The 23,961-nt window shown below is 38.5% G+C and overlaps 1 protein-coding gene across 2 annotated transcripts in view; it reads right to left on the bottom strand.

The window, feature by feature from the left end:
* LOC131857139 ((6-4)DNA photolyase-like) overlaps positions 1 to 23,961 on the bottom strand; it is a 144,161-nt gene that overhangs the window by 72,086 nt on the left and 48,114 nt on the right. The window contains exons 4-10 of one of the 2 annotated variants that reach the window (XM_059209278.1): positions 9,591 to 9,758; positions 9,360 to 9,431; positions 7,894 to 7,977; positions 7,572 to 7,670; positions 7,408 to 7,491; positions 7,224 to 7,310; positions 6,955 to 7,026 (exon numbers count right to left, since the gene is read on the bottom strand). In XM_059209278.1, the coding sequence (XP_059065261.1) occupies positions 6,955 to 7,026; positions 7,224 to 7,310; positions 7,408 to 7,491; positions 7,572 to 7,670; positions 7,894 to 7,977; positions 9,360 to 9,431; positions 9,591 to 9,758 (666 nt within the window). Of the gene's footprint in view, positions 1 to 6,954; positions 7,027 to 7,223; positions 7,311 to 7,407; positions 7,492 to 7,571; positions 7,671 to 7,893; positions 7,981 to 9,359; positions 9,432 to 9,590; positions 9,759 to 23,961 lie in introns of both variants that reach the window. The other variant, XM_059209277.1, reaches the window with a different exon arrangement.

Below are 23,961 nucleotides of genomic sequence, written 5' to 3'. Positions count from 1 at the left end.
GTTAAAATCACTTTGGAAACACTTACTATTTTTAGCAATATGCTATTTTTAGTAAGTACTATTTTTAGCAGTTCTATTTTTAACAGGATGTCAGCAAGCTTGTTCAAATGGCTATTTTCGACAGGTCAGTTTGAGCAGTTGGTCTTCCCTCATTTTTTTAGTGCTATTCTTGGCAAGGGTTCCTCAGCTCAGTGCAGTGACTATTTCTGGCAGGACAATTCTCTCAGCTTCTTTCCCCATATCCTTGGAGCTTGTTTTGGCAGGTTCAGTATTTGATGAAAAATGGTGTTTAAAATTAAATTATAACTGAAGGCAAAGGTTGGACGATTTATTTAAAAGGGATTGCTTAAGTTATATTCATATATGTCATTTCCTTAATTATATATTGAGCGATTTATTGTTGAGGAAAAATACTTTATAAAGTAAAATATTAATAAGGCAAGATGGACACCTTATGGAGACATAAGTTAATTTTATAATATATTTCACTTATCTACCTTGGATGCCACATTATGATTTTATTGTCATTTTTATAAAGATTATTTTCTCCTATGAGAAGGTCGATTTGGAGAAAGGAGAAATGAAATGTAATTTCAAAATAATGTGAAGTGCATGTGCATTTGGGTTTGGCGTTTATTTGGAGGGAATGTGAATTTGAATTTGAGCCCTCAAAATCTATAAATGAGAGTGTTGGGCTTCTCATTTGACTTCTCAGACAATTTACACCGTTATGTTGTTGGATTAACTCCAGAAAATCTTTGAGGGTGAATACCTCCTAGGGCTCTTGACAAACTTCGAGTGTGAGACATCACTCCTAGCTGTGATTGGAATTTTTGAATGTGTGGTTCGATTTTAGTGTGCATTTTCAGATTCTTAGTGTGGTGCGGATTTCAGTGTTGCTGGTTTTTGGTGTGGCTGAAGCGAAGATTCGATCGTATCTCCTTGCCTGTGCAATCGATTATTATGGGTAATAGCTCGTTGGAAGCGTATCTGGAGGGTGATCATTCTTCTACCTTGGCATTTCATTTGGTGTTCTTTCTGATTTTTGGCAGCAAATTGAACTTTCCATCTGGGTCGTACCATCTCTTGGCTGCCTTGGGTTGCGTGTTGGCTGTTTTTGATGTTCGCGGTGCAGGTTTGAGTCTCTGGTTGCATCGCCTTAGTCATAGCTTTCATTTGCTTCCGTTTTTGTGTCATTCGGAGTTGATCTGGAGAAGTTATGAGCATTTAGGGGTGTCCGTAGCTTGCTGGTCTGCGTGTTTTCTGTGCATGTTATTGATTTTCAGAATTTCATAGTTGTGTGTTAGAAGAGCTTTTTGGTGTGAGTAGTCTAAGTTGGTTTGGGAGTGATTATCTATTATTGTTGCAGCTGTTGGACTTGTTATCAGCACTTGATTCTTCATTCTATATGCTTGTAATGCTGGTTAGTAGTATTAACAACAAAGTTATGTTATTTCTTAGTCCCACTGCATAAGTGGAAGAGGATGGCTATGCCGCCTATCTTTGGGATAGTGATATTTCGTGTATTGATAATCCATAATGTGCATTGTAAAGCTAGTTAGTAGTACTAACAGCTATCTTTTGGATTATTGCTTGTAGTCTCACTGCATAAGTGGAAGAGGCTGGCTTAGCCGCCTGTTTTGAATATTTTGTAATAGTCTCCTCCCGCTGCATAAGCGGTTGAGTTGATTGTAATGTTGTCCTCCCGCTGAATAAGTGGTGGAGTTGATAGTAAATTTCATTTCTAGTCCTCCCGCTGCATAAGCGGTAGAGTGATTGTTCTTCAGTTTCTTGTATTATCCTTGGTTGGTTTACCACCAAGTGATCTTCAATATTCTCCATATCCCACTGAAAAGTGGAAGGGGTTGGCTTGCCGCCTGAGCATTGTATTATTTCCAGTTATCTAAAGCTAACGATCCCCTCAACATTGTATGCTCTCACCTTCCCATATTGGGCACTTGGTGATCAGAAAGTGGAAGGGTTACAACTTCAGCATTATTGTATCTTGATTTCCTAACCTTAACGAGTTCTTGTTGTGATTGAAACTGGAAACAAATTGAAAAAAATTGTTGGGGATATTACAAAACTTGATCCCCATTGTTCGCCGCAGTCACTTATCTTCCTGGTAGCATCTTCATGGAATTCTTCTCAAACCCTAGCCGCCTTCCCTATTTTTGTTGTCTGTAAGCTGCTAGGGCTTCTATCATTTTTAACGCCCATATTAGGGCTTGAGCGATGAGGAAATAAAGTAAATGAGGGAGGGAGAATCACGTAAAGCAAGAAAGATAAATTAAACTCATTTTATTTAATGAATATTGAATGTCATTCAATGGGTATGCTACGTGTAGAAAAGAGGAAGTGGGGAATAGTATTCTTCATTGCATGTGATGCCTTTTTGAACTCCACGTATTCCTCTTTAGCAAGTCCCTTTGTGTAATAGAACACTCAAAAAAAAAGATTGATGTAAGAAATATTCTCTTACATAGGAGGAATATAATCATAATAATATCTTGACTAAGAATTAGTAGTATGACTTCTAAAAGGTAACTTTAACTAAAAGTATTAACTATCTTATTTAGTTTCTTTTTCTAAAATAAAGCTTACCCACATATTAATCACTTTTGGAAATAAAGTGGATATATAACATATTAAATTGGTTAAAGAAGCTTGTATTTAAGTGAGCTAAAATTGCTAAATAATATGTGTACTAAAAGATATAAAAGCAAATAGAATATTCTTCCTATAACAAATACATATAATTCAATGTTAAACAATTATTAAAATCTAAGTTGTTTTATTCTTGTGAATATTTATTTGTAGTCAAATCAATTATATTAAATAAATATTGTGACTTAAGATTAAGAGAATTAAACTCAACAATATTAACGGCATTAGTAACACATAATAATATTAATTAACATTGAGAGAATCTAGCATTGTTTGTAATGATTATGGGGATTTCATTTAAGAAAATCTAATATTCGTGTAAAGCAATGAGCTAGATATGTTGCTAATAACTCAATGCTTATCATAACATTACATATTCTAGGAAACAAACAAATTGGGGACCTCTTCATCATGCGTACTCCAAAGTCAATGCATTATACATATGTATATATGTACAGTATACATATGCATAATATCCCCTCTTGAGTACCAAATAAATGTTATTAATAATCATGAATGATAAAGTAGATGTCTCTAAAAATACATCGGGTGAAGCCTTAGTAACAATATGTAAGCTCTTAATCTTTTATGAACAAGGTTCTAGCCCAATGACTAGGGTGAAAATCTAATTTTAGTATGAGCAAGTCTAGGTCTCATAGATTTGAGGTCATTATACCATAGCTATACCAAAGAATGTGACCTAGGGTGTGTGGGTCGACCAATCATAAACCATGTACTACTATATTCTCTATTATCCCCTTCCTCGGGTGGTGTGTCTAAAAGGGCAATGTGTAAGCATCAATCACTAGATGCTTATAGACACTGCACTTTGTCCATGTGAGATGCATTATGTATCAAATTTCACATTTAAAAAAAAAAAATTGTGATGTGACAATGTCCCATTAGTCAAATTTTGGGCATGACAGTATTATTGGTTATGTTCGCCTTGATGGCAGGATTGTAAATGATGTGACCTTATGTATTCTCCCCTATTATTTAATGATCAGAGGGGTCTTGCAGTTGACCAGACTCAGAGATGTAGTCCATTAGGGGTGAACTCCGATATCAATTTGGTGTTATGTGATGCTTATGTTCTTATGTTTCCTTTTTAGTTTTAGCACGTATGGATGGCATTATGTTAGAATGTATAAAGTGGATTAGATGAAATTAGTCTTAAATGCATGTGTCTAGTCATCTTATTAAATGCAGTAAATTGGATCATGAAAGAATGTAGATTAGAATAATGGAATATATTCAATTATTGATAATGAAATTAAGTATGCATGGAAAGTACTCATTAGTTTATGATGAAATTAAAGTATGTTATAAAAATAGATGCATGGCTTATGTTTAAATGAAAAGTTTGAACGAAAGGTATGGTTAAATCTTATTGGATGAACCCTAGCATGTTACATATACTTTTTACCTCAATGGATGAACCTTACCATGTGATCTATATTTCTATTTTTTTGAAAGAGATTATCCTTGTTTAAGAATTATCTCGTTATTAAGATAATTAGCTTAATTGGATTAATTAGCGTGAGTTGAGTTAAATGTGGAATTAAGTAATCTCGTTGGGAAACTCTTTAGGTGTTAGTTGAAGTCTTTCGCTGTGTAATCTGAACTTTGATATCTCATTGTATCATTATGTTGTGTTCAATTTTAACAAAAAAAAATTATTTGCACTCTATTCTTGTGTTTTAGCTTATCCCTTCGGGGTTTCCTGGCAGGACATTACACTTCTCTTGTTGGGTTATACCTGAAGTGGTGGTTATCAGTTATTAGTTATGTGTGAACAACATTATTTTCTTCTCTTCCAAGTTTGAACAGCATTAATCTTCTATATTCGATACATAAAAGAGATGACAGTTTTGATAGTTTAAAATAGTTATGATTGCCAGTTATGATCATTTGGAAGCAGTTTTGATTGTTATGGTTGGTTCTATCTTCTTCAAACTGCATTCACTCTATATATATGATTTGGAGTTCAATGTTAAGAATGATAAGGTGAATGACTTAGATGAAAAGTTTATGAGTTCAAAATTCAAAAAGAAAGTTACTGTGATGAAAGATCGAAAAACATATGCTGTAAACAAGGTTAAGAACAGTCGATCAGCTCTGTGTTTTTGTGCCTATATATACACAGTGAGTATCATTCAAAAGCTGTGATCAAGGTCGTGGATAGCTAGTCGAATCTGTGTTTGTATTAGCCCTGTGAGTACTATTCAAAGCTGTGATCAAGTATCTTTATTTCTCACAGAAGAAAAGATAGTATTCAGATTGCTATATCATTGAACTGTTTTATTTGAGGAATTGTATACAGATTTGAATTCAGAAGAATACGTTTCTTTTCTGTCAAAGCACAGATATTGTTATTGTTCACATATGAAATGCAGTTTGTTTAATCACTGTTCTAAGTTGAATCACAGGAAGAGGAATAATTGAGGCTATGTACTGATTAAGAACAACACCAAACAGACCTCTATATGATATGTTGATCACAGAATGCCATTCATATTTGATGCTTTCTAAATATACAGGAACTCAGAAGTTAGAAGATTGATAAATTTTCCATACGATATCAATATTGTTGAAAGCTTTAAAGATTGCTAGTCGTAATCTGCAATTGTTGTGAAGTTGGTGCCACGAAAACTTGAGTTGGTGCTCAAAGGTTTTGCATTGAAAGTGTTGGTGCACTTATTGACAGGGGTTTGGTGACTCCTTAGGGTTGGTGCCCTTAAACATTGTAATTGGAGTATAGATTGTGAGGCTGGATTAGGACAGTATATCCTAGCAGCATTCTCACCGTGTTTTTCCCATCCTAGGTTTTCACGTAAATTTTGCGTATTGTTATTATTGTGCATCTCTTTTATGTCTTTCAGTTTTTAGATTGAAGCTTGTTAAAAATTTAAGTTGTTTAAGAAAGATTGAAGTTTTTGTGTACTACTGATTCACCCCTCGCGCCCCCCCCCCCCCCCCCTCTCTCAGTAGTACCCCTGTGTTCTACAATTACTTCCCTAAGGCCACAAGATGTTGGAAAGGGGCTTACAAAACCTCAAAGGAACTTACTAGAAAAGCTGATATGACACATTTTCCCTACCCATCTTACAAAGAGCATACATCCTTCCAGTAACTTAGCATACATCCCTTAGCCAAAATCCTTGCTTATATAACCCATTGTGCATCTAGCTTTTCCATCCAAAAGAAGTCTTTTCAAATTCTCAAAATACCTCTTCAACCACAACTTTAGAGGATTAAATATAGTTTTGTTTTAATTGTAAAATACCTCATCTCTATTCACCTACTTTGTAAAAAACTTCATCACAAAGAACCCACTCTAATAAAACACTTTAAGTAGTCCCTTTATAAAGGCATAAAAAGCATAACTCAAAGGTTATATAATCATTTCCCTAGCATTACTTCCCTAAGCCCAGAGGAAGTGGGAAAGGGGCTTACGAAACCTCAAAGGAAGTTATTAGAAAAGGGGATATGACACATTTTCCCTAAAAAGCATAACTCAAAGGTTATATAATCATTTCCCTAGCATTACTTCCCTAAGCCCAGAGGAAGTGGGAAAGGGGCTTACGAAACCTCAAAGGAAGTTATTAGAAAAGGGGATATGACACATTTTCCCTACCCGTCTTTGGTTTCTCAAACTCCCAATAAAAAATGTTAAACATAACTTAAGCCTATCTTACAAAGAGTTTGGGAGATGGAAATGGTGGGATAGGTTTCCATTACAATTAAACTTTGAATGTTTATACTTGTGAGCTCTCAATTCAGTAGAATATAACTTTTTTTATTATAAGATAGCTATAGTAGAAGTTTCAAGCTTTCCACACATATACTTGTATGCTAGTAATTAAATAGAATATAATTAATTTGCTTATAAAATAGCTATAGAAGTTTTAAGCTTTCCACATATATATGAACAAAAATTGTATATTGTATTAAGAATCTACAAGCATGTACCTTCAACATCGAAACACAAATAGAACAAAACTTATAAAGTGACAGCTAGAAAATGATTCATATCCTTCACATATATCCAAGATGGGAAAAAGGAGATGGGGGTGCTTTTGAGACAGGAAACACTTTTTTGTGTAACATAGCTTTTCACAGTCATAGAAATAATTTGACAGGTTCAGTCATTGAGAAACATAAAATATTTGGGGAAAATTTTCATTAAAAAAAATTCTAGAAATTGAAATACAGCTTCTTCGAATTTTGGAGAATATTAACTATAAACTAAATGATTTTGTGATGGCAATTGGGTTAATGATTTACCAAATCACCACGAGTTAAAAAGCATGCAACTGCATGACGAGCAAGATGATGCATCCATCCCCATTTCCGAAGCTGTAGAAAACATAAAAGTGCATCTCTTAATTCAAGAACTTCGGAAAATAGATGGCATGAAGAACTAAAATTATAATAAGATTTTTCTTTAGTCTCAATTCATTATTAGTTTTATGTTTTCTTCTCCATACACTTAGTAAAAACAAGAACAGCATGGATTCAACTTAATGCATAATAGAAATCCCAGCTTGGTTTACCTGGACCATGACTGCATCAATCCATGGATAACCAGTTTGAGCATCCCTCCAAGTAGCAAGAAGGTGATCATCATCATTCCAAGGAATCTAGCCAAATCATTGTGATTATGCAGTTGTTTCTTATTGCTATAAGGATGTGAAACAAAAATATATGGATAATACCAAGAAGCATCAGTAATATTACCTGTTTGCAAATTGGATTCCCTTTCATATGCTCAAAGTTGGGTGTACCATACGCCACTATGTAAAAGAACTCTCTCCATAGCAACTACAAGACTAGTTCTTTTTTATTGCAAAGATGAACCAGAATTCATATTTGAATAATGTGCTTAAGGGAGAAATGCTGACCTGTCCTTCCAGGGAAACTGGAGGTCGTGTATGGTTCTTCACTTTTCCATACACTTCTTGTAGGCGTTGATAAAATAACCTTGAAGAAAGACAACCAAACTGCAAAATAGTCAATTTTTCGTACTGATTAAAAACATCCTCTAGCATATTCATATGGAGATCCAATACCAAATACTGATCACTCCACAGCAGAAGCATCGACCATGTATCTTGTTGTTATCAAGACAATATTTCAAAGAACTTTAAATTCCAATAACATATTCAACTGTTTCTTCTTAATTTGAAAGGAATATATTTGTAGAAACTTGTAACTGGAACTCACTTTCAAGTATGGTGACAAAACAGTCGTTGCTGGCTTCAAGAAGGCAGTTGGATCTCCTTTAGGTTTTTCAAACTCTGCTACCCACTTCTTCATAATACAGGAACAAATCGAACATGAGATAAATAATACACTTAAAATCTACCACAAGGATACCTAAAAAGTGGACTTTAACTTTTAATATGATTTCATTCTGGGAAAATACAATATAAATATCTTGCATTTTATAACAAAGCAGTTTTGGATATAATATTATAATTTCATTCGCTAGAAACAAAGATAAAAGAACATAACATTTTTTAAACTTTTATCTTTGTAAGATTCTTCACTATGTTGGAGTAATGATTGGACAAACATCTTAGATCTTAGCATTTTAATTTGTCTATGAATGAAAAGACATATATATTTGTCTCTAAGTACTCAAAACTGAGAAATTAGCTTCATATACCCTAAGCAAAGCATGTGACATAAGTTAGGAGAATATCATCATCAAATGGCCTAGTTCCCAAAATTGAAAGCAAGGACAAACTGAATCATTCCTTGAAAAAAAATTAAATAACTGGTATAATTGCCATCATAAAACTTAATCTCCCTGCTAGTTTCGAGCAAAGGACTCAACCACCCAATCTAATGTCATTTGTTTTCTTGGCAGGTTACCTCTAGTATTCAAAGTGAAGAGTAATAAATCTTGTAAAGGTTGGCATTAACAAAGAAAGCTACAAAATCACATTTTGTGGAGATCACTCGAAATGAATGGGTCTTGTCTTCAAACTTGGCTTGTTTTAGATACGAATTTGACCTAATAGATGCTAAAAGTTGCTTTCATCATAGTCATCATCTTTGTCATCGTCATTACAAACCGATGTACTTTATGATGGATGCGCATTCCCAAGAATCAACATTTAGACATTTTCCAGTGGGTTTCTATTATCCCTAGAATGTTTTGTCAAAACACTTGTGTAGAATTTCTTGCAAATGTATTGTAACATTTTGTGTATTTTTTCAAGTTGTGGTATTTTAACTTCATGAACAAGTCTAATAAATCATTGCAGAATGTCATCAAGAAAACAATAGTGTCAATTCAATATCTATGAGATGAATTGACTGAACGCAAAATCAAGTTGGCGATTATACATCAAAGACTCTTTGAGTAATCTCTACAAGAAATATCTACAATTTTTTGGTTCCAGCAACTAAATAGTCAGATAAAGCACTATGAAAAAGACCTCAAGAAATGAAAGAGAACCAGAATTAAATAAAAAAGGGATATTTGTTTCAACCTATCCTTTTTCTAAACCAAACTTTACATTATTGAAATAGTTTATCAATTCCTTGCAGTCTTAAAGGAGTGTATAATCTTGTGACTCTAACATCAAAACACTTGAACCTAGTTACAACTATAACTCATAAAGCTTAAATGTTATATAAAACAAGATTAAACAAGTCCTATTCAACTAAATGGTCATTACCTTATCATGTAGAGATTCATTCAACCTCCTTAATGCTTCTGTTTCACCACCATGGAAAGGAGTAAAATCTTCCTATTACCTCAACAAAAAGAAAAAACTTCAAAGTTAATTATAAATTTTATGATTTCAGGAATCATAATTTGAAAATGTTTCACAAAAATGAATAAAACTTGATGAAAAGATGTGCTTAAATTGAAGCATGATATTACACTTAAGGGAAAAAGAGAAAACCTGAGAAATGTCTTTGAAACCAAGGGTTGTGAGTGTTGGTAGTGTCAGTGCCTTTGAATCATCAATATCAATAGGAGGAAGTGATGATGGCCCATCACCAAGGGGATGTGGTGCCCCACTAATCAGCTTAAGAAATGACTGGTATGTCAATGGTGGTTTTCCGCCATTCTTTGATGAAATAAATGGTTGTTACAAAGCAAAAGAAAGTGATCAAACGTTCAAAACAAAATGCACTAATTGAGAGAAAATAGCAATCATCTAATTGGGGACATACATAAATAGTAAATACCATTGAACCCATTAAAAGTAAACAAAAGTCAAGCCTTGAATCAAATGAAAGTCAATGTATATAAACTACTGCTACATGATCCCTGCCTGCTTTGTGTCGATAAAAAACCATAAATATTTGAAATGAAAAAGAGAAGAAATAATATAGAATTTTTAAAAAAAAGTCAAATATTTCTATCCCAATTTACTCATCCATCAAGTATTATATAGCTCTATAATTTTGGGTGACGAAGTACATTTGTTCCATAATAAGATTATAATATTTATAAAAGTCGGAATTAACTATTCCTTTCTCTCCAAATAGGCTTAACCACATGGAAACAGTAATCAGCCATAGAAGACTTTGAACCATTATATCATGCATCTCTTCAATTCAGAAGTTGTCTCTAAATACCTATTTGCCAACATTCCAGATGTTCGTATAGTTTTTTAGGAGAATTGGCTCATTTACTTCCTAACATTGAGAATCTGTAATGTCCCCATTTCCGCTCTAGTTTGTTTTGGGGACCGTTAGCCTATTATGGAGACCCGTAGGCTAGTCGGAAGCAGAAATTAAGGTTTCCTACATCTGGGAGGATGTTTCTGCATTTTCGAAGGCTTGCATGTTGGAATTTGTTAGTTTGGGTTCTGGGTTTTCAGAAATCTTTGCAGTGAGGGTACATGCATAGCAAATTATGGAGTTTGATTGACTTACTAATTTTAGTAAGTGCAGGCAGAAACAATTGAGTTCTCTAGGTTTTTCTGGGTTTTTTGTGAGCTCTACAATGGTATAACATGCAAACCAATCTGGGGACCATTTCGGGGCTTACCATTTTTAGTAAGTTTGGCAGCTGCTCAGAATGTGGTAAAAATCACTTTAGAAATACTTACTATTTTTAGCAATATGCTATTTATAGTAAGTACTATTTTTGGCAGTGCTATTTTTGGCAGGGGTTCTACAGCTCAGCTTAATGGCTATTTCCGACAGTATTATTTTGGAAGGATCCTGTATTCACTCAGATGACTATTTTTAGCAGTTCAGTTCAGAGCTCCAACTCAGTTCAATTTTGGTGATTTCCAACATTTCAATCCTTGGCTCAATTTGGCAATAATCAGTATTTGAGGAGAAGGTATTTTTAATATACTAATACCTTACGCATAAGGTTTTAATATTAGATTATTTTATGGATGGACGACTTAGGAAAAAGGAGAAAATAATATTTTTATCCTAAGTCTATTTGGCGAAATATTTTACCTTCATAATGGGGTGCCAAAATGCAGTTTAATTTTATAACTTATGGTTGGACGCCTTTAGAGGAAATTCTCATTAAAAAAGGTTTATGCTTAGCGTTATTTTAGCATTGGCTAAAGTTGGCGTCCACTTGAGGGAATAATGTATTTGTTGCCAAATAAAATATTATGATTCCTTGGGCGATTTATTGTTGAGGAAAAATACTTTATAAAGTGAAATATTAATAAGGCAAGATGGACGCCTTATGGAGAAATAAGTTAATTTTATAATATATTTCACTTATCTACCTTGGATGCCACATTATGATTTTATTGTCATTTTTATAAAGTATATTTGCTTCTATGAGAAGGTCAACTTGGAGAAAGGAGAAATGAAATGTAATTTCAAAATAATGTGAAGTGAATGTGCATTTGGGTTTGGCATTCATTTGGAGGGAATGTGAATTTGAATTTGGAGGCACAAAGTCAATAAATTAGAGTGTTGGGCTCTTGTTTTTGGGTATCCATGAATATTTGTAACGAAGTGCTACCAAATTGGTGCCACAGTTGAGCTTCAAAGTTGAGAGCTTCCTAGCAACCATCAGTTTCGTACTTGAAAGACAGTGCCTAGCTGATTATTTGTGACTATCTTTCATCCAGAGAGATAGATTGTGCTAATCGAAATGATTGAAAGATTTTCAGTTTTTTGTGTGTTGGGTGTGTTTCCAGTTTGCTGGTTTTTGGAGTGGCTGTAGGTGTTTTTCAATCATATTTTCCTGCTTGAGTGTCTTCTTGTTCTAAGTATTTTCTCATTCATTTCCTATGTCATGAGCGATTCATCTTGTAAGTTTTCGTTGGTTTTCTTGGAGTATTGAATTTTATTATGCAAGTCGAAGTTTTCTGCTGTAAATGCTTTATGCTAGGAGTGCTTTGGGTTATGTGCCATGGGTTTGGGCATTGTTAGTTGATGTCTTTCATTTCCATCCTTATCGCCATCATTGTATCTCTCATTTGCATCTGTTTGGAGGTTATTCTGACAAGTGTGGAAAGAGTTATGAGTAAATTAGTGAGTTCTTAGCTTGTTGGTTTGTGTGTTTTCAGCATGTTGGGAGTATATCAGATTTAGAGATTTTCCATTTTGGAGTGTCTTCTTGTGTGGAGTTGGTTACTGGGTGTGTGGGTTCTTTTGTGTGGAGAGAAAGTGATCTTAGTAATTATTTGCAGGTGTTGATTCTTCATTCTTATCTTCTATGATTCATATTGTAATGTTGTGTTGTGACCATTTCACACATCGCCCCATTGCAAATGGGGACCCCTGCTTTTTGCTTTTTAGGGTTTGTTTTTTAGGTCTTTTGGGGTTTTGTCTGTTAGCCTTTGCGTTTTGAGTGTCGCCAAGGGGATCACCTGGATCGCAAGTTCTGCTTGAGTGAGGTCAAGTTGGTAAGTGCTGAAGTCTGGAATGTCCTGATCCTGAAATTTGGCTAAGTCTGAATGTCCTGGTCCTGAAATTTGGCTAAGTCTGAAAGTCCTGATCCTGAAATTTGGCTAAGTCTAAAAGTCCTGATCCTGAAATTTGACTAAGTCTGGAAACTGAAAAACCTCCAAAAACTAGATTTTGCAATATAACTCCTAGAGGTCTGAAACCACTCTCAAACATCCTGAAAGTATATATGGAATATAACTTAAAGTATAACTTATACTTAAATGTTACATTCCATAAAATTATCCTAACAGAGAGTTCAAAAAGTCAAATTTCGCTCCTGACCCTTCCAGAGGGTCCAAGGCACTCCTGACCCTCAGAGAGGGCCCACAGCAAGAAATCTTATAGGGGTCATTGCTAGCCTTATTTGGTCGATTTGAGAGGTCAAAAGCATGGTGAAGGATAGGATGAGCATAATGAAGTATCCAGACTCGATCAAAGATGATAAATTTAAGGAGTTTTGACCAGGAAAGGTAAAATCGCACCTAACCCTCAGAGAGGGTCCAGAGCGATTTTCTTTGTGTGCACATTTTGGGACCTTTCTTGGACATGAATTTTTATTCATAGCAAAGAACAAGATGACATCTTCCTTGGCAAAGTGATTTTGAGATGAAAAGTGAAGCATTTTGGTCCAGGTAGCAAAAATCGCTCCTGACCCTTGCTGAGGGTCCAGAGCGAGATTTTCAAAAATGCACTATTCTTACAAGATCAAAGTATGTTTTATGATTGGAAGGGATGAAGGAAGGCATGTTCTATCCGTTGAATATAACTTGGAGGATCAACACAAGATGAAATCAACCCAAAATCAAGAAATCGCTCCTGACCCTCAGTGAAGGCCCACAGCGAAAAATCGCTCCGGACCCTCAAAGAGGGCCCATAGCGATATTGTTGAAAATCCTCATTTTACCTTGCAACACCAAAGCGAATTTGGTTGGAGTGGATTAAGGAAGGACATTGCCAAATGATGAATAAAGTTTTAATGAAAAATGATGAAGAATCAAGCTCAAAATCGAAAAATCCCTCCTGACCCTCAGAGAGGGTCCAGAGCGAAATTGCCTTCAAGGACATTATTTCCTTCAAAATTATTGATGAATTAACTTTATAGTGCAAGGAAATGGATTTTGGGAGTGACATTGAGGGGTCAACAATCAAATTTAGGTGGAGTCCAGCTAGAAATTGAAAAATCGCTCCTGACCCTCAGTGAGGGTCCAGGGCGAAATCCTCATGAAATCTCATTAAGCCTTGTTTTAAAAATTAATATTCTCCAAATTGCATTAGATCGCCAAAATTGCTAATTTTGAGGCATGTGGAAAATTAAGATTAAATTGACATTAAATTTTGGCATTTAATAAATTAATTTTAAGCCTTAAAAAAATCGAATTTCTATCTTGGAGGCATTTAAAATTAATTTTTATTAAATTAAAATTAAATAAGGCCTTATTTTCATTAATTTTGCCAAGTCGGCCCCCTTTTTTTGGAATTTTATTTATTTTAAACCTCTTTTTTGCCAAGTCGGCCTAAAGGGAGCAAAGGGGTGAAGCGCTCTATATATTGGAGGTGTTTTTTCACAATTCAAATCATTCAATCATTTCCTTAAGAGCAAATTTGGAGAGCTAATTGGAGGTGAAGAATCTGGTTTGCTTGGAGCGAATTTATTTCAAGTGTTGGAGACTAGAAGGAATTGGAGTTGATTCTTGTAAAGGCTAGAGGAAGCCCATTTTATCCAAGGGAGAACTTTGATCTACATTTTGCCTAGCGAAATTCATCTATTTTTGCATCATTTCTTAGAGTTTAATACTCAAGAGGAGGTATGGCGAAATCATCTTGACACCCTTGTTGAAGATTTGAATTTTGAACATTTTGAAAAATCCAAGTATTGCGTAATTAATTAGGAAATGATAACTTAAGATTTATCATTAAGTTTCCTAATTAAAATCTTAATTCTTCCTTCTAAGTTTAATTTCTAGACTTCAAGATATATTACTAATTTTGAAATGTTGTGTAGGTATCAAGATGGCGACTCCTAAGGCTGGAGTATCTACAAGTCGGCAGGTTCTCATCAAAGACGATCAAGCAAGGATAAAGATGATCTCCTCCAGTCTAGCATCGACAAGGACGGCCTTCTTCGGTCCAGCATCATCAGGAATGACTTCTTCCAATCCAGCATTCCAAGGCGAGGTACATCAATCATCCTGCACATCAAAGACAAAATAAGTCAGAGCAAGGGTTCGTTGAAGAAGCAGATAGTTTCAGAAGAGTTAATTAAAGCTAGCTTCTCAGCAACATCAAATTGGCATCAACCAAGTGTCAGATAAGTTGGCATCCCAGTCATCACTCCTCCAGTCGAATTGGTCCACCTCAGCATGTCCAGATTCAATGTACCCAACTCATGTGAGGTGGCACAAACTTCGATGTACCTACCCCAGCTATCCATTGGTTGAATTTTCCAAAGAAGACATGTGTCCAATTAATACAATTATTTCATTGGTCAGGCATTAAATGTTATGTAATGGTTGTAACAAACCCTAATTAGGGTTTTCATTGTTGAATCTTGGCCATTGATCTCAAATTGATCTTAGCCATTGAATTGTATTAAGGGCACTATATAAGCCCCGACTCTTCGTTTTGTAAAGGCAGCTAGAGAGAAGTTAGAATAGAGAGGAGTTAGAAGGTGATTAGCTAGTTGATAGAATAGCAATTAGAGTAGAGTAGAGGGAGAAGGCAAAGATTGTTGCCAAGATGTTGTTGTAAAAGACTTGTAAAACTTCATTGAAGAAATGGTGAAATTTATGGGTCGATTCAACAATTTGCATGGTCTCTATACTTCTCATATTTGATTTCATGTTATTAGATAAGTGGAAGAAGTGTGTTTGATTGATGGTGAAATTCGTACATCCATACTACTAGCAGTTTGTTGATTGCAAACTTGCCTTGTGTAGTCAACTGGAATCATTCAGCTTAAGCTTAACTTCAATTGTCGCTTCCTCATTGATATGCATCAGCCTAATGGTGTTTATGCCTGCAGTGATTATTTGAATATCATAAAGCTTTCCTTCGAAGATCGCACTAACCTTGTGGAGATGGTCCTGGGATGTCAAAACAAGACTTAGTTAGAATTTCATCAAAGATCATTCATTGCTCTTACATTCTTAGTGTTAGGATTAGGTCCTTTCCTCACCCTCGTCTTTTTTCCTTTTTTTTTCAAATCTAAGGCAGTGAAATCCTGTGTTCCAGCAATATTCAAAGCAAATCAGACATTTAGGTCGTCAAGTGTAAGTCCCCTTGTGATTCCAGCAAATCACATCATACCACAGAGAGCTTATCCACACGTAGAGATCCTACAGCGAAGAACCTTGAAGTCACCCTGATTGATCCTTTTTGCAATATTTTCAGCATTCAGAGGCTTTACTCGAGAGGATAAGGTACCCTTGGGTATTTTATTCTGTGTTTGATAGTGTACAAAATACACGTCAACATGTTGGTAGTAGTACTAACAGCAATTTCTTTGATCTCTCCTAGTCCCACTGCATAAGTGGAAGAGGTTGGCCTTGCTGCCTAGTTTGGACAGTGATTCTAGTAATGTTGTAATCCATGTTTGCATTGTAAAGTTGATTAGTAGTACTAACAGCTATATACTTGGATTGTTGTTCTTTGGCCCACTGCATAAGTGGAAGAGGCTGGCTTGCCGCCTTCTTATCTATTGTAACTTTGTCCTCTCATTGAATAAGCAGTTGAGTTGATTGTAATTTCATTTCTAGTCCTCCCGCTACATAAGCAGTAGAGTGATTGTTCTTCAGTTCTTGCATCATCCTTGGCTTGTTTACCGCCAAGTGATTTTTAATATTCTCCATATCCTGTTGAAAAGTGGAAGGGGTTGGCTTGCAGCCCAAGCATTGTATTATTTCCAATTATTTGAAGCTAACGATCCCCTCAACACTGTATGCTCTCACCTTCCCATATTGGGCACTTGGTGATCAGAAAGTGTAAGGGTTACAATTTCAGCTTTATTGTATCTTGATTTCCTAACCTTAACGAGATCTTGTTGTGATTGTAACTGGAAATAAATTGAAAAAAAATTGTGGGGATATTACAGAATCAATCAACTATTTTCTCTCCCAACAGGCTTTAACTGCATGGTAGCAATACTCGGCATTGAACACTTTTTCAACTGCTATCTACTACATGTTTCTAATCAGGTGGTTGTCACTAAACACCTATTTTTTCAACAGTCTAAATGTTTGTCTCATTTTCGAGGGGATGATTCAACTGATCTTCCTAGTCAAAAATGGGAAAGTATCTCTATGGATTTCATCACTGGGTTGCCGAAAGCTAGTGGGAAGGATTGTATTTATGTGGTGGTAGATAGATTAACAAACTTTGCTCATTTTTTCACCATCACCACCTCAGGTTGCTGATTTGTTCTTCCGTGATGTGTTTAGGGCCTTTAGGCTACATGGGCTGCCTAAAAACATTGTAAGTGATAGGGACAGCAAGTTCCTAAGCTCTTTCTGGCAGGAGATTTTCATATTGTGTGGTACTGTACTCACCCCAAGCACGAGTTACCATCCTCAGACAGATGGACAAACGGAGATAGTTAATAAGTGGTTGGAAGGTTATTTGAGAAATTATGTTTTAGAACAGCAGAAGGCATGGGTAAGATGGCTACACCTTGGTGAATACTACTATAATTCCACTTATCACATGTCCATCCAGATGTCTCCTTTCATGGCACTCTACGGTTACGAGGCCCCTAGCTTTGCTGACTTGGTGTTTGGAGATAGCAGAGCACCTCAGGCTAGCGATATGGTTCGACAGTGTCAGGATATTCTGAAGGCATTGAAGGACAACCTCCAGATTGCACAGAATCAACAGAAGTTATACGTTGATCGGCAGCGTGTTGAGTGTTCATTTGAGGTTGGGGATATGGTCTACTTAAGACTACAACCCTTCAAACAGTCTACCCTCAAGAAGAGTGGAGCGGAGAAGCTTAAGCCACATTTTTATGGGCCATTCAGGGTCATCAGGAGAGATGGAGTTGTGGCTTATGAGTTGGAGCTACCAGCGAGTAGCCGAGTACATAATGTCTTCCATGTGTCACGCCTCAAAAAAGCGCTTGGGCACAATGTGATAGTCTCTTCTAATTTGCCTCCTTTGGATGAGGAGGGAGAATTGGTGCCAGTTCCTGAGGCCATCCTTGATGTCAGAGAACGATTGTTGAGGAGGAGGACCATTAGAGAGTATTTGGTTAAGTGGAAGACTTACCGATGGAGGATACATGGGAGAATGAGGAGATTTTACAGCATCCTGGCTTGCGATTGCTTGAGGACAAGCAATTTTGGGGAGGGCGGACTATAATGTCCCCTTCTCAGTGATGTGTATTCAGCGGTCCACTGGCCTATTCCGGAGACCCATGTTGACGGGAATAATCATTATGTTATGTTGTTATATTATGTTTATGTTGTCGTCGGTAATAATGAGTTACGGCGGTCAGTTAGTTGGCCGACGGGTAGGTAGTTGGAGTCGCAACGGTTGTGTCATACCCCTTCGGGTATTATATATTGTGTACCTTTTCTTCGAAGGAGGATCATGTTAGTCATGTCAGATGTAATGTTATAAGCACTTATTGTACATGGACTGTGGAATTAATACGGAGGCTGGTTATTTAATATATTTTCATTATGTTCTGTGCATTTACTTTCTGCATTTAACCGTTTACCTGAGAGGGCAAACATTTGGCGTCGTTGCCTAGACGAACTCGGGAAGGGAAGACACGGATGGCGCACAGACACAATGGGCCTACCCGTTGGTGAGGTAAACCCGGAGGCCGACGACGCGCGGACAGAACTATACACGAGAGAAGACACGGCAACGCGAGAATTCTCGATTTTGCTCCAAGTAGCCATTCAGACATACGTTCGACGAGAAGCGGCAGAGGCAGAAATCCCACCAAGTGCCGTGTGGACAGCGCTGGAGATTTGCCAAGTGATGAGACACTCCACCAAGGAGTGCCCATACAATATGAAAACCCGAAGCACGAACCAGGTGTTGTTCACGGAGCAGGCCACAACATCCGCACCAGCGGGTACCGGCCAACATACTAACACAACGGCATCATCTGGAGGATACCGGGACAACAGACGCGGCGGCGGAAGGAATAGCAACAATAACAATAATGGAAGCCGTATCCAGTATGACGCCAAGGGCCGGCCAATTATCCAATGTAGGGCCTGTAATCAGTGGGGGCACTTCGCCCGTGATTGCACGAAGGAAGCCACCCCTCAGCACCTCTGTCGTTGGTGTGGGCCAGGCGACCATGAGGACGCAAATTGCTCGCAGGCAGGGGTTAATCTCCTCAACATTGAGAAGGCTGAGAAGACTCGTGAGATAGAAGTACTGGCGATCACCCGCGCCCAGATGAAAAAAGCCACTTATCCCGACCCCCGTACGGAGAAGGAGAGATTACGGGAGGCAAAGGCCAATATTGAACGTGAGATGACGACCGAACGACGAGACAACGAGGTGGCGAGTACATCATCCCGTACGGAAGCGGAAAATAACATCATTGGGCAAATCTTGCAGATGGAGGTGCCGATAAAGGTAAAAGACCTTCTAGACTCTATGCCACAATTGAGGACTGCCATCCTCACCAATGTGCAAAGCACCGCATCGTCGAGTACACCACAGGTAGGGGTTCCCGCCACCACAGCGTCGAGTGCACCACAGGTAGGGGTTCCCGCCACCGCTTCGAAGAGTACACCACAGGTGGAGGTTTCCGTCAGCCCTTCGACTGACCCAATGTTACTAGCCTTAAGCAGTGGTAGACACCCAGCTGTGGTAGAAATGGGTATCCGTGGGACCATTCTGAAGGACACCATTGTGGACGGTGGATCTGGGGTGAATGTACTACCAGAAGAAACATGGAAGCGGCTAGGGAAGCCCACCCTGTGGCCACCCACATTCAACCTGGTGGGAGCGGACCAACACGGCATTAAGCCACTCGGCCTGTTGATGGCCCAGCAAGTGACAATTGGTACGCAACCATTCTTGTTAGATTTCGTGGTTATTCCCTCGAAGAAGGAAGGCTATGATGCCATCCTGGGGAGAGCGTGGTTGATCAACGCGAGGGTAAACCACAACTGGAAGAAAAATACACTTTCCATGGAGAAGGGAGGGCGGAAATATACCATTGACCTACACACCCAAGATGTCGGCGAAGAGCTCGCCTCTTCAGACTTGGACTCAGAGGACTCTAATAAAAGGGAAGGGGGTCCCGATGAAAGCAAGGGCAAGAACGCGATGGAGCCGAATAGTGAAGGGGTGCTAGAATTGGAGGGATGTTCTGAAGATGAGGTATGCTCGACTAACGGGCTCTTCCACTGGCAAATGGAGGATTACGAAATGTTCCAAAGCTACAGGCTCGAAGTAGAGGAACCAGAGCAACCAACAGAGGTGTACCTGCCGGAATACAGAGAATATTGGAAGGGAGACGCTCCAAACCCTAGCGGCATAAATAATCCGAAGAGTGTCGACAACGATTGGAACCCTGTATGGAAGACCGCAGTCTTCAAAATCTTTATTATCCTTCTTCTTCTTATGTACGGGAAGGAGGTCTTTATCCCTATAGAATTTGTGGTTCCAGGTCTTCCGATGGCCATTGAAAATAGAACTGCCACCAACGGGTACAAATTGAAACCCTACCACGCGAAGCGCGCAGGGGACCCGAGAGGCCGGACGGACACCCGAGAGCCCAAAGGGGGACCTGAGCGGATGGAAGGGGACTTGAGAGGCGAGGCAGGCGACTCAAGAGGCACAGGACCACAACAGGGAACCCTTGGGCAAGGAAAACTAAGAAGGATGAAGGGCAATCTCAGAGACAGGGGACCTCAGCAGAAGACTCTCTAGCAGAAAAAAAAGAAAAAAAAAAAGAGCCAAAAAAAAAAAATCGTATGGCCGTACGGGTCAGCTGACCGTAGGGAAAAAAAAAAAAAAAAAGAAAAGAAAAGAGAGAGAAAAAAGTCACGGTGGAACCACCGTGCGGTGGCAACACCGACGGTGGAACCACCGTACGGTAGCACCACCGTGCGGTGGCAACACCGACGGTGGAACCACCGTGCGGTGGCAACACCGACGGTGCGGCCACCGACGATGGAACCACCGTGCGGTGGAACCATCGTACGGTGGGACGTCCACCACCGTGCGGTAGAAACCACTGCTGTCGCGGAGCACAAAGACATAAACGCAGCCCCCGCACAAACAAACACAGTCGTACGGTGGAGGGTGTTGACCGCACGATCGGAGGTGCCAGTGCTGTGTTGACCGTACAGGAAGGTTGTATGGCCGGGATGCCATCGGGGACATTACAGTGCCTAGAAAAAAAAAAAAAAAAAAGACGACGGCCAGATTTAAAATGATTTGCTGGAGTCTTGAGCCTAAACACTGAAAATATTGGAGTGTAGAAGAAGGGTTTTGACATCATAAAATATCACAGAAATGATGTGCGCCATGGACTTTCGTGGGGTTCTGAAGGTTGTAAATTGGTGTTGGCGGCGGGGGCGCTGCCCCTCGGCCCCGCCCTGTACTGCGACAGGGAGCGCACCTGGGGCGCTGCCCCTCGACCCCCAGTTTATTTTGAGCTACAGAAGACCACGGGAAGTGTTGTGGTTGTCCGTATTGTGAGGAAGAAGCCCGCAGCTAAGCATTGGCGGGGAAGCCATAAGTCGTAGAGGGAGACGGATTTGGAGGTTGGGAACAAACAGAGTTCGAGGGAAGGCATTGCAGGTCTGCGCAGTTGTATGACACCAGGGAGTTATTCAGTTCAGTTTTTAGCTTTGGGGAGTGTGATGGAGGATTTGCGGTGTCTCCTAGCATTTGTGCCAGCGGATTGTGGCCACCTCCAGGCATGACTGGTACGCTTTGAGGAACTCGGAGTATGTCTCGGTTGGACGTGAGGTTGCCTTGGTGGATGCACAGAGGGCTCGGGAGGAGCTGACCACCAAGTTGGAGGCAATAGTCGCGTGAGACTTAGTTCAGCGTACCCAGGAGTTGGATGCCGGGAGAGCAGCACGGGTGGCCATCGAGGCCAAATTGGCTAGGGAGATAGTATCAATTGAGTAGCAGTTGGTGGAAGCTGAGACTGCAAAACGTGTTTTGCAGACAAGTTTGGGTTAGGCACAGGAGGACTGTGATGGCAAAGGAAGCAATATTGGTGAATTCCGCACTTGAGCATTGGATGGTAGCAGAAAAGGGTTTTCAGGCGAGGACGCAGCAAGTGTATAAGATCCGGGCCCGACTGGCGTCAGGAGTTCCTGCCGTTCATCTCTATTTTGTATTAAGTCGTCGGAGTCGACTTCTTTTCTTGGGGGGGATGATGTTGACGGGAATAATCATTATGTTATGTTGTTATATTATGTTTATGTTGTCGTCGGTAATAATGAGTTACGGCGGTCAGTTAGTTGGCCGACGGGTAGGTAGTTGGAGTCACAACGGTTGTGTCATACCCCTTCAGGTATTATATATTGTGTACCTTTTCTTCGAAGGAGGATCATGTTAGTCATGTCAGATGTAATGTTATAAGCACTTATTGTACATGGACTGTGGAATTAATACGGAGGCTGGTTATTTAATATATTTTCATTATGTTCTGTGCATTTACTTTCCGCATTTAACCGTTTACCCGAGAGGGCAAACAACCCATCGGCTATTTGGAAAGGAGAATTAGAGTTTCCTACTTATGTGGAGTTTTGCACGAGCTTTCTAAGGTTGTCAAGAGGGGATTCTTCAGTTTTGTTTATGGATTCCTTCTGGGTTTTTCGTGCACTCCAAGATGGCATAACATGCAATTGATTCGGTGGTGGAGTTTGAACTTACTATTTTTAGTAAGTTAGGGTGTGGCTGACTGAATGGTACAGTTTTACTGAGAATTCCGAGCTCTTTCTCTAGGTGCGAAGATCTGTTTCTTGTAGCAGTATTTCACAACTTACTATTTTTAGTAAGTGGCAGTTTGAGTATTTCTATTTTTAGCAATATAATTCAGAGCTCCGGTTCAGTTCAGTTGTTGGTCTTTCTGGCACTTTCGTCCTCAATTGCATTGTTCTACATTTGGTTTGCGGATTAATTTATTAAATATTAATACTTTATCATTAAGTTTAATATTTAATTGTTTTGAACGACTTAGGAAAAATGAAAATATATGCTATTCATGAAATTTTATTCTTTTCCTAAGCTGGGCGTTGAATTGAGAGATTAAGTGATTAAGTTATCGCTTGTGGACCTTGGATAAGTTCGACTTGTCTAGACAATGCAAAAATACATCTTGGGCGGCCACTTAAGGGGTGAAATGAAATGTAATTTGGAAGCTACTTGGGCGAATTATACAGCGAAGATCATGTTTTTCGGAGAAGTACATAACTTACTATTTTTAGTAAGTGGCAGTTTGAGTATTTCTATTTTTAGTAGTATAATTCAGAGCTCTGTTTCAGTTCAGCTGTTGGTCTTTCTGGCACTTTTGTCCTCAATGGCATTGTTCTACATTTGGTTTGCGGATTAATTTATTAAATATTAATACTTTATCATTAAGTTTAATATTTAAGTGTTTTGAACGACTTAGGAAAAATGAAAATATATGCTATTCATGAAATTTAACTCTTTTCCTAAGCTGGGCGTTGAATTGAGAAATTAAGTGATTAAGTTATCACTTGTGGACCTTGGATAAGTTCGACTTGTCTAGACAATGCAAAAATACATCTTGAGTGGCCACTTAAGGGGTGAAATGAAATGTAATTTGGAAGCTACTTGGGCGAATTACACTGTCATGTAAGTTGGGACGAATTTGAGGGGCATTTGAATTGGATTGTGAACAAGCAAATCTATAAATAAGTGAGCTTGGCTTCTCATTTTTTCATCCATGAAAATTTATACAACAAAGTGCTGCCAAAATGGTGCCAAATTGTTGCTTCGAAGTCGTGAGCTTCCTAGCCCTTGCCGGTTTCGTGCTTGTAATATAGCACCTAGTTGTGGTTGTGACTATTTCTCACTCCGAGAAATAGATAGAGCGAATTGAGAAGGTGTGTTTTTGGTTGCTGGTTGGCGTCCTGGCTGAAGCTTATTTCCACTCACAAGTCTCTATGCGATTTCCCACTGATTCTGGGTATCGACTCTTTACTTTCCTCTGTCGTTGACGGAGAGATTTGTAAGTTTTTAGCCCTTGGTTTTGAGTATTCATTTTTTAATTGCAAATCGTACCTTTCTACCTGGGCATACTTTCTGGGGTGTGCATTGGGAAGCGTGATGCTAGTTGGAGCTCATGTTGATGTTATCTCTCTGTTTGTACTTGATCGCCTAATGCATAGTGTTGGTTTGGGTGTGATTTGGTGTGATTTGAGTGAGTTTTGAGTG

This window comes from Cryptomeria japonica, chromosome 7 (genome assembly GCF_030272615.1).
Source record: "Cryptomeria japonica chromosome 7, Sugi_1.0, whole genome shotgun sequence".
Taxonomy (NCBI): Eukaryota; Viridiplantae; Streptophyta; class Pinopsida; order Cupressales; family Cupressaceae; genus Cryptomeria; species Cryptomeria japonica.
Note: the sequence above shows the minus strand (reverse complement) of the source record. Positions and strands in the feature narration are given on the sequence as shown.